The 11,913-nt window shown below is 39.2% G+C and overlaps 1 protein-coding gene across 1 annotated transcript in view; it reads right to left on the reverse strand.

The window, feature by feature from the left end:
• Window positions 1-10,906, reverse strand: part of GALNTL6 (polypeptide N-acetylgalactosaminyltransferase like 6) — a 410,819-nt gene extending 399,913 nt beyond the window's left edge. Inside the window, exons 1-3 of the mRNA XM_056554430.1 lie at window positions 10,876-10,906; window positions 10,577-10,762; window positions 1,619-1,802 (exon numbers count right to left, since the gene is read on the reverse strand). Coding sequence (XP_056410405.1) covers window positions 1,619-1,802; window positions 10,577-10,762; window positions 10,876-10,906 — 401 coding nt within the window. The remainder of the gene's footprint in view (window positions 1-1,618; window positions 1,803-10,576; window positions 10,763-10,875) is intronic.
• Between the last annotated feature and the right edge of the window lie 1,007 nt (window positions 10,907-11,913).

Genomic DNA, 11,913 nt, shown 5'->3' on the forward strand with positions numbered 1-11,913 from the left:
GCCAATCTTTAGCCTCATGTGTCTTGCATATTATATGTAACAACAAAGAGTTTTTATTGCAGATAAAGAGTTAAAAAAAAATACATGAAATGCTCTTTTGCATATGATGTTGCAAATGTATTCTCTCTTACATTCTACATTCAGGCTGACATGTAAAAGTGGTACTTAGAAGGTATTAGGGATCTCTGCTTTAGAAATTTCCAACTTTCCTCCATCTGTCCCCTACTTCTTCCTAATACAGGTTTTGTAGGTTAGCAAGAAGTAGGGGGGCAGATGAAAGAGATTGTTTAATCAGCTAACACAGAGTTTGCTAACTCTCTAATATTATGAATATCATATTACATGCATCATTCTGCATGGATGTTTCCCAAAACCACAGGACATTTTTACAAAGTTGCCTCATTTTCCATTTTAGATGTTTTAAAAAGTTAACGGGGTACTCCACAGGAAAGCATTTTTTTTTTTAAATCAACTGGTGCCATAAACAGATTTGTAAATTACATCTATTAAAAAATCTCCATCCTTCCGGTACTTATCAGCTACTGTATGATCCACAGGAAGTTCTTTTCTTTTTGAATTTCCTTTCTGCCTGACCACAGTGCTCTCTGCTGACACCTCTGTCCATTTTAAGAACTGTGCAGAGTAGGAGCAAATCCTCATAGAAAACCTATCCTGCTCTGGACAGTTCCTAAAATGGATAAAGGTGTCAGCAGAGAGCACTGTGGTAAGCAGAATGGAAATTTAAAAAGAAAATAACTTCCTGTGGATCATAACAGCAACTGATAAGTACTGGAAGGATTAAGATTTTTCAATAGAAGTAATTTACAAATCTGTTTAAATTTCCGGCACCAGTGGACTTAAATTTTTTTTTTCCAGTGGCGCACCCCTTTAAGAAAAGAACAGATATAACATATAACTGGAAACAGCTATTGGTCGATGCTTATCTGTGAGTTTCTGTAAACAGTAAAGAGATAAGATTTGTATGATACAAATAAGATAAGATTTGTACTGCATAAACAGTAAAGAGATAAGATTTGTATGATACATCTTTGCTTTGTCAAAATTGTACAATGCATGTTTAGGCTAAATAAAAAGCATTAATGAAGTATATATTAAAACCAATATTTAAAACCTGTAGTAAAATGTAAGAATACTCAATGTTGACATTGCATTCCATATCCATATACACAGATAAGATCAGAGGTTCTTTGGCTTCTGTAGATCACAAACCTTTCTATATACATTAAGCAAATTGCATTGCCATACACTACTATACAGTATTCTACAACAATAATATTGTAATGCTTATATTATATGAGCTTATATTATATGATGCACTTGTAGAGTTATTCACCGAATATAAAGATAAATTTAGAAGGTAGTATTAGATGCACAACTATGTAGTGCACTGTTACAAATAAGATTATGTAGGAAGTTGATCTTTATGAGAGCTGCACATACAGTGACATTATGACGCATTATCTCTAAAGCATTTTCAGGGTTTCGCTCTGCTACATGTTCAAATCCTGGATCATCTATGATATACAGTACTATACACTGCCGTCTTATTTTCTTTTTACCTAGGGTATATTTTCCTTTTTTATGTTGCCCTACTTACTCAAATGGTTCACTGGGATCGGTTCTTTGTAGCTCTGGGGGAATTGGGATTCGTTTGTAGTACATTTCCCAGTCAAATGCTCCTCTCATGGCATCTCCTGCTTGAGCTTCATATCCAAAGTGATTGTGGTCAATGACATCTATCATGGGACACACAATTGTTCTGTGGTTCAGAGCGATCTGATCTGTAAAATGAAAAGCACAAGATACAGGGAGACATGCTTAGTCCACTCATCCATCATATTCAAGAAACTTGACTCAGGCACATCTCTCAGGAATGAAAGGCATGTTTTCTATTTTCCCTTTTACCTACTGTGGCTCCCTCAAAGCATTTTACTTTTTAAAGCGGTCTCCAGCTGTTCTCTAATACAGAGCTGGATGGAGCTGGACAGTGATTAGAGACAATTAGACTTTTTTCATGGAAATGCATCCGAGGGAGATCTACAAAAGCTGAGCCATGTATATTTCTGTCATTCAGCCTCTGCAAGCTGTCCTCAATCTGTCACTTGGAGAGACGAGCGCCACTGTCTAAAAGACTCTAAAAAACAGCACTTGAAGGAAGCTGCGCTGTGGAATTATCCGACCAGGTTTATGTTTGAATGTTTATTTCCAGCAAACATGTTAAGCATCAGAATGCACCTGCAAATGCCACATACAGTTAGTTTCAATTGTTCACGTCTTTTACCCACAGAAAAAAATCCAGCTTTATCTAGGATTCTTCACTGGTTCAGACACATGCATTTCTTGCTGTTTACAGCATCAGAATATTAAAAAGTAAATGCTCTTCATTTATACTTTTAACTCTTTCTGTTTTAAGAAAGATGAAGCATGGGAAAACAGAAATAACACTAAGAAAAAAGTTAAAATTATGATAGTAGTGTTCTAAAAAGTTACCATACATTAGTCCTGTTTCCTACACAAGCACTTAAATGTAATTTAATCTCAAATATAGTTTATTTTATTCTAAATAGCAATAATCATACATTTAAAGGTCAGATCGTAAAAACTATATGTAAAAAATAACATATTTAAAAAGATAGTGATTAGCAAAAGTTGTGGGTGATTGCAAAATAAGGAGCAATTATCACACCTGTTAACCTTGCCATTTGTTCTAATTTCAAGATGCCACTCTTACTCTCTCTCTATCTCTATAATGTTTACCATATAAACAGTTAAACGAAAAAAAAATCGGCTTTTCAACGTCATTTGAAAAATCTATAAATCGAGAGTTACGTGTGAAAAGGCTAAAGTACCGTGCACTGCAGCTATTTAAATAGTGAAAATGAGGGTACGAGTGCTGGTAAACATTAAGGAAGCTTTATCACTTATGAGCGCAGTGCCCGCTTCAGACAGTTGATTGGCGGGGGTGAGGAGAGTCCCTTCCCTGAAAATCTAATATTTCATCAATTTTAGAAGTTAAAGTTTCAAGTTATCAGTTTCAACCCCTTAAAGTAAAAGTTATATCAGAAAAACAGGATTAAGACAATGTTTAGGAGAAGTGTAGTGCTACCTAAGGCAACACTGGTGATAAAGTAATTTAAAGGGGTACTCAAGAGAACTAAACTTATGAGACAATTATCCCCTATTCGCAGGCCCCCATTTTTGACTGCTGGGGCCCTGGCACAATCCAGCCCTTGCCTTCCTTGATGTGAGTGGGTGATGGCCTGCTCAGCCAATCACCACTTGAGAAAGGACATTGCTGGTGAAAAAAAAATACTATGTTTTTACATTTCTTTGTGCAATGTCAGCAGCATTGGTGAGAATGGCATTTCGCTGATAAGACAGCTGTATTTCTGAAGTATGCATTGACTAGCTGTATGGTAGTGTCTCTCTAGCTGTATGGGCAGACTAGATAGGCCATTAGGCAGACTAGTTGGGCCAAATGGTTCTTATCTGCCAACACATTCTATGTTTCTATGTTTCTCTGACGGACAGTGTTATACTACATGTTCTGTACAGATTTTTACCTGTGGTAGAATGAGCTGCATTTATGCATAGCAGGTACGAGTGGCTCCATTTTATTTTTCTGGAACATTGTAAGTACTATATAGGACCCTGTCTGCAACATGTAAATACATTTTCAGCTCCTAGTAGCTATTTCCGACTTTTACATGTAAGGATTGTTTTATCTGTACTACAAGTTTGCGTATTTGTTTTAATCTGCTATTTTAACCCCTTAAGGACGCAGGACGTAAATGTACGTCCTGGTGAGGTGGTACTTAACGCACCAGGACGTACATTTACGTCCTAAGCATAACCGCGGGCTTCGGAGCGATGCCCGTGTCATGCGCGGCTGATCCCGGCTGCTGATCGCAGCCAGGGACCCGCCGGCAATGGCCGACGCCCGCGATCTCGCGGGTGTCCGCCATTAACCCCTCAGATCCCGGCATCTGCGGCAGTTCGCGATTTAAATGAACGATCGGATCGCCCGCAGCGCTGCTGCGGGGATCCGATCATTCATAACAGCAGGAGACGCCGGGAGCCGCACGGAGGAAGGAAAGGGGACCTCCATGCGGCTCCCGGCGTCTCCTGCTCTGGTCTGGGATCGAGCAGACCAGAGCAGGAGATGACCGATAATACTGATCTGTTCTATGTCCTACACATAGAACAGATCAGTATTAGCAATCATGGTATTGCTATGAATAGTCCCATATGGGGACTATTCAAGTGTAAAAAAAAATGTAAAAAAATGTAAAAGTAAAAAAAAAGTGAAAAATCCCCTCCCCCAATAAAAAAGTAAAACGTCCTTTTTTTCCTATTTTACCCCCAAAAAGCGTAAAAAAAATTTTTATAGACATATTTGGTATCGCCGTGTGCGTAAATGTCCGAACTATTGAAATAAAATGTTAATGATCCCGTACGGTGAACGGCGTGAACGAAAAAAATAAAAAAAGTCCAAAATTCCTACTTTTTTAATACATTTTATTAAAAAAAAATTATAAAAAATGTATTAAAAGTTTTTTATATGCAAATGTGGTATAAAAAAAAGTACAGGTCATGGCGCAAAAAATGAGCCCCCATACCGCCACTTATATGGAAAAATAAAAAAGTTAGAGGTCATCAAAATAAAGGGATTATAAACGTACTAATTTGGTTTGTGATTTTTTTTAAGCGCAACAATAATATAAAAGTATATAATAATGGGTATCATTTTAATCGTATTGACCCTCAGAATAAAGAACACATGTCATTTTTACCATAAATTGTAAGGCGTGAAAACAAAACCTTCCAAAATTAGCAAAATTGCGTTTTTCGTTTTAATTTCCCCACAAAAATAGTGTTTTTTGGTTGCGCCATACATTTTATGATATAATGAGTGATGTCATTACAAAGGACAACTGGTCGCGCAAAAAACAAGCCCTCATACTAGTCTGTGGATGAAAATATAAAAGAGTTATGATTTTTAGAAGGCGAGGAGGAAAATATGAAAACGTAAAAATTTAATTGTCTGAGTCCTTAAGGCCAAAATGGGCTGAGTCCTTAAGGGGTTAAATCTTTTTGGGGTGACATTTCAGAGCCATACGGACTGACTTCTGCATTTTCTTGCTGAACAAACCCATCACTATGCAGATCTGGATTGATAGGGCTCATAGATTTTTTTGTGCTCCAAGTTCAGATTCTGCCCGACAGGCATCATGTTCCGAATACATTTCTACTTCTTGTAAGAGGAAATCATTCATAAGGAGAGACTTTGCAACAAACTGGACTTTGATGGTGCAAAGCTTAAATGGGCACTGTCAGATTCAAAAACATTTTATATGTTGTACATCTTTGCAAAACATTAACCTTTCCAATACACTTCATAAAAAATAATTTACTTTGTATAGAAATTATGGCTTATAAAATCATGGCTTTGTCCAAGCTGAAGCACAGGCATGGACACAGTCCCTTAAGTTAAGGTGGGCTAGCACTCCTCCGTGCTCTCTCCTGTCTGATAGTACTTCTCTGTGCTCTCTCCTGTCTGATATGACTCCTCTGTGCTTTCTCCTGTCTTATAGCACTCCTCTGTGCTCTCTCCTGTCTGATAGCACTCCTCTGTGCTCTCGCCTGTCTGATAGTACTCCTCTGTGTTCTCCCCTGTCTGATAGTACTCATCTGTGCTCTCTCCTTTCTGATAGTACTCCTCTGTGCTCTTTCCTTTCTGATAGTACTCCTTTGTGCTCTCCCCTATCTGATAGGACTCCTCTGTGCTCTCTCCTGTCTGGCAGTATTCCTCTGTTTTCTCTTCTGTCTGATAGTACTCCTCTGTGCTCTCTCCTGTCTGATAGCACTCCTCTGTGCTCTCTCCTGTCTGACAGTACTCCTCTGTGCTTTCACATGTCTGATAACACTCCTCTGTGCTCTCTCTGGTCTGAAAGGACTCATCTGGGTTCTCTCCTGTCTGATAGTACTCTTCTGTGCTCTCTCCTGTCCGATAGTACTCCTCTGTGTTCTCTCCTGTCTGTTAGGACTCCTATGTGCTTCCTTCTGTCTGATAGTACTCCTCTGTGCTCTCTCCTGTTTGATGGGACTCCTCTGTGCTCTCTCCTGTCTGATAGTACTCCTTTGTGCTCTCACATGTCTGATGACACTCCTATGTGCTCTCTCTGGTCTGAAAGGACTCCTCTGTGTTCTCTTCTGTCTGATAGTACTCCTCTGTGCTCTCTCCTGTCTGATAGGACTCATCTGTGCTCTCTCCTGTCTGATAGTACTCCTTTGTGCTCTCTCCTGTCTGATAGTACTCCTCTCTGCTCTCTCCTGTCTGATAGTACTCCTCTGTGCTTTCGCCTGTCTGATAGTACTCTTCTGTGCTCTCTCTTCTGTCTTATAGGACTCCTCTGTGCTCTCTCCTGTCTGACAGTACTCCTCTTGGTTCTCTCCTGTCTGATAGTACTCCTCTGTGCTCTCTCCTGTCTGATAGGGCTCCTCTGTGCTCTCTCCTGTCTAATAGGACTCCTCTGAGCTCTCTTCTGTATGATAGGACTCCTCTGTGCTCTCTCCTGTCTGATAGTATTCCTCTGTGCTCTCTCCTGTCTGATAGTAATCCTCTGTGCTCTCTCCTGTCTGATAGGACTCCTCTATCAGACAGAGCACAGAGGAGTGCTAGCCCACCCTCACTCACTGGACTTTGTCCATGCCTGTGCTCCAGGTCGGACAAAACCATGATTTTATGAGCCATGATTTCTATTTTAAAAAAATTGAACTATATAAGAAAGTTTAATGTTTTGCCAAGATGTACAACATATATATATTTTTGTTGTATCTGACAGTGTCCATTTAAGTTCTTTCCCGATGAGCACAGCAGCAAAACGCTGTTCTCAAGCTTCTGCTCTACATCCCGCAAACTCACAATAGCCCCTACAGGTAGGTTTTTCCATTTTCTCTGACTGTGTGCAATGTGGACAAAATGGTGATGCTCCATTCACCAGATGGCCTACAGGACCTTCCCAAGGCCCTGCAGGTGCCCAAGATGTCCTTTTCTGACTGGAAACCCTCTCCTACAGAATCCACGGGCTTCACCTGTGCCCGTGTGTCTTTCCAGATTGTTGCCTTGTCATGCTGCAACAGGTAGACAGCCTACTCTGCTACTTCAATGCCAGGGTGTAAGTACTCGTACAGCTTCAGAAGAGGGACTGAACTTTGAGTGCTCTGTAGTAAGTTAAAGTGTTTTATCTTGTGTGTTGCTTTTCTTACTGTACTGATATCAGAGCTTCTATTAGATGTGCTGCAGGCTTTCAGCCTGCTTTGCACCTACCCATACAGGCCTTTATTTGATCTTTTTGAATCTTCTCTGCTCGTGGTCTTTTTATTATACACATGGATGTTTGCTACCCCTCAGACACATCTGTGAGTTCACAGAGAGATAATTATTGGTGGTGATCTCCTCAGTTACCTGCTTTTATATTTCCTATACTGATACCCATCTCTCCCCCCTGTACTGTAATGTTTCTCAGAAATTAATCTCCCCAATATTTAAAATCTCTTTTGCTCGTAGAATATTATTGAATAAATAATAAACTTACACACATTACAAATAGTGAACATACTATCCTAAACATTAAAAAGGACAAGAAGTGAAGTGAGTGGTTAATTTGCTGTTTGTGTGTAGTTATCTGACCATCTTTCTTCTTGGTCATATATTTTCCCAACTAAAAGCTCTTCATTTATTAACATATGTGTGTTTCTATGTTAATTTGAAACTACGCCCTTTTGGTAGTGTTTCTGGTGGTTTTGTTGGGACGTATGGGGATTTCTGGCACACCATGGAGCACAATGTTGCGTCAAGGATACAAGAATGTGGAACAAAGCGTGCACCAAATGCCACATAAAAACAGTTCAGATTCAGTTTAGGACCAAATACAATGTTGTCGCTTAGCATTTCCATTACATCATAATATTCAAGAACTTGATATAACATTATATTTATTTAAATAATATTGATTGATGCCTTTCATTAAAGAACATTAAAGTTATATTTCACTCTTTATCTCTGAGAAATAGGTCTTTTTGCTTGCTGGAGATTTTTTCCCCTTTTCTACCCTTTGTGCATAAAAAATGTAACTTGCAATTCAGCACAGTGGTCAATATTCTATTATCTATTGTGAAGCCAGTTGTTATACGTTCTAAATCTTGGTCTAGAGTATTTTCAAAGAAAAAGGCTAGTTTAGCTGAAAAAAATAAAAATAAAGTAAAATAGCAGTTACAAATACATATTATAATGACCTTACTTTTAAGCTTGTTCTTGGAATAAAAAGCAGCTTCCCATCTCTAAAAGTTTTTATTAGAACAAATATATTCTAAAGCACACAATCCAGAGTAAAGCAATGTATACACTCATTGGCAAAAAATAAAATAATGTACCCACATAGAAATGTTAAAATGCAGCAAAATTGCAAACCTGCAGTTAGATCTCAGGTAGATATGTAAATGGTACAGCTGTGGTAGGATTAGACAGTGGGTCATGACACAAAAGGGCATAAAATGCCTATATAAAGGTTATGCTCTATATAAATGGTTTGCGTTTGATTCCAGTCTGGCGCCTCACAGATGTTAGGTTTTATGCACCTTGAATAAATGAAATCCTGCACCTACTGGAAACGTTAGTCCCTCCTTATTCCTTCCTTGCACTTCTAATATTGTTTTAAAGTTTTATTTGACAACAACTTTGTTACACATCGCACTCTGGCCGCAAGCACCGGTCGTGAGCGCAGTGTCCCTGTGTCCCCGACCGCGGGCAGGGCCGGGATTCGTATCGCGGGACGTGCCCGCATGCGAACCCCGGCCCATCACTCACCTCGTCCTGCTCCTGCAACTCTCTCATTCTCTCAGTTTCAGCTCTTGCGCATCCCCATCCCTTAGGGCGCGCACCGGAGCTTTGAAATTTAAAGGGCCAGTACGCCCATAATTAGTAAAAGCACCTGACAGCACATTATAAGTTGCTGCACCTCCCACACACCCCTGCCGGATCTTCAGTGTCTATTGCCTGAGAGGAAGCATTCCCAATTGCCTGTTTTGCCATACCCATGTATCCAGACTTTCCTGCTATGTTTTTTGACTACAAACCTTTGCCGCCTGCCTTGACCTTCTGCTACGTTGACTACGCTACAGCCTCCTCCTACGCGCCTTGCCCAGTTACCTGTGTGGTCGAGCCGTGTCGGGGGTAGTGACCTGGGTGTCGCCTGCCGCAGCATTCCCATCCTGCCTTACGGCGGGCTCTGGTGAAGACCAGCGGCACTTTAGACTCCGCTCCCCGATACGGTCTGATTCATCAGCCACACAGGTAGAGGATCCACATCCAGTTTCATTACAAACTCCTTGGTGGATTTTATTTTATTTTATTTTTCCGTCAATGAGTGTATTTCTGCAAATAAATGAAAAACATTTTTATACTGGTGTTCCTTGAAAAGGCCAACTGAGCTGCATGGTGTTCATCTGTGAGCACTAGTCCTACTAGAGAACATCAGGTCCCATTGCCACCTTCATGTAGTATTTTTCTGATAGTTTGGTCAGAATAAGGCATATCAGTAGCCTGTTAGAGGAAATTTTTAAGACTTTGAAAAATATCCACCTCACACAAAGGAGCAGAATACTGGTCGTGCTGCTGGTTTAATGCACTTCTTCAGCCCTGTCCAGCCCTCTTAACGTACTGACCCCTGTCCTGGTATTTGCACCATGCTCTTTAGACTGCGCTGGGAGACATGGAAAACCTTCTTGCAACATCATATATGGATAGGCTATCTGTACAACCTGAATGGACTGCAAAAACCCCCTCATACTGCCAGTAGTGACAAGGACTCTAGCAAAAGTAGTGAAGAATCAGATAGGAATGATAAGGATAGAGTATATGTCTGTGGTCCCCAGCTGCATAGCCATACATTTTTGGGGGGACTTTCTTGCTTTCGCCTCTACAGTTCACCTATTGTCATTTTTGCCTACTCCAAAGCATGTAAATTCACAGTCACCTATAATTCATAACTGGACAGAATGTTATTCCTCTCAGCTTTTCTACCAGAATTTAACCATTTTAGCTGCTTAGCACCACGGTAGCACTCCTGCTATTCTAGTACTTACTGTTTGACTGCATGTCTCTGTGATAGATTAGCGTAGCTCGCAAATTTGACATGTCAGCTTGTTGACGATTGGGTGATTCATAGTATACTTGGTAGTAATTTTAACAAAAACATTTATATGTTGCCCTCATTTTTAGGTTATGTTCCCACAATTTTTTTTTTGCCTCATTCTGAGCCATAAACAACTGAAAAAAGAACCAAAAGCAAAAAACATCAGAAAAAAAACTATGTGTGAGCACAAAAATTATTAACTTTTTCCTCTTTCTTCTTTTCTATTATTTGGTAAAGCTAGTCATCAAGATACTATAATAAATAACAGTTTTACGTTATCTTTTCTATAATATTACCATTTACACATCAACTAAGATTTTAAGAAGTATTTTCTTACTACATTGCTTAAAATCACTTACTTAATAAAGGAGGGAGCCAGTTCACATTGACTTCACAGTGAGAGTCTAGAAAAGTTAAAACTTCTCCTTTAGCCATTGATGCACCCAGTAACCTGGTGCGAATTAGCCCTTCCCGCTTCTTGGTGCGCACAATTCGGACCTTTGGATAATATGACATATATTCTTCTAGTTTTTCCTTTAGATGTTCTGTAAAAGGCAAAAATGTGCATTAGGCTTTTTGAAAAAACAAAACAACACATTTCCTATGTATGCCAAATTTATAAATAACTTTAACAATAAGTAATAAAATCAAAATTTACTGTTCACAGACACTTTAAAGTTCACATCCATTGGATAGATATCTTTCTTCTAGTACTTTTTTTTTTTAGGACCAAAAAGCACTCATTTAACCAGTAAGCCATATGGGCCAGCTAACCCCCTTAAACCTTACCTACCCTTAAAACTTTACTTTTGATTAAATATTGGGAATTAAACAAATTGTGCTTTATTTAATTCTATTTGTTATGTATTATCAGCACATCAGTTTCTTTCTCTACAAGAAAGTTTTAAGGAGGTGGGTTAAACCTTAGCAGGGACAAATCACCATAGCAAACCTTTCCTGCTCTGGACAGTTCCTGACATGGACAGAGGTATCAGCAGAGAGCAATATGATCAGACAGGAAAGAACTATGCAACGTCCTGTGGAGCATACAGCAGCTGATAAGTACTGGAAAGGTTAAGATTTTTATATAGAAGTAATTTACAAATCCGTTTAACTTTCTGGCACCAGTTGAATGGAAAACATCTGTGTTCCACTGGAGTACCCCTTTAATAAAGAATCTGAAAATACTCAAATAAGCATCTAAAAGGAACTCAAAGTTTTGTTCTTCAGCTTCTGCAAATGTACACACACTTGCTGAGATTTCCTAATGCAAATGTGCCAGAATATCTTTATTATAACATACCCCGTTAAGACACCTTTGCCAAATGGTGGAGTGGCCTTCGTGAGCAGGGATGCCACAAAAGTGATGTGGCTTAAAATGCAGCACTGTACATCACAAACATTCACAAACATTCTGGTGCAAAAGTATAGCACAAATTAGGCAAACATATAGTTAGTCTAATGTAGAGTAGTCTTTGAATGGTACAGATTTATCATACAGCAAAATACACTTTGATTAATGTGGCCCAGTCTTACACTGTCTAGTATATGTTTAAGCAAGTAAAGTAAAGGAAAAAAAACAAAGAGGATGGTCATATGACTGTATTTTACAATTGACAAAGGGGGAATTTACCCTCGAAATGCGTCTTGCAACTTATGTCATGGTTTATTGTTAATAAAATACATTTATGTTATA

This window comes from Hyla sarda, chromosome 1 (assembly GCF_029499605.1).
Source record: "Hyla sarda isolate aHylSar1 chromosome 1, aHylSar1.hap1, whole genome shotgun sequence".
In the NCBI taxonomy this organism is placed as follows: domain Eukaryota; kingdom Metazoa; phylum Chordata; class Amphibia; order Anura; family Hylidae; genus Hyla; species Hyla sarda.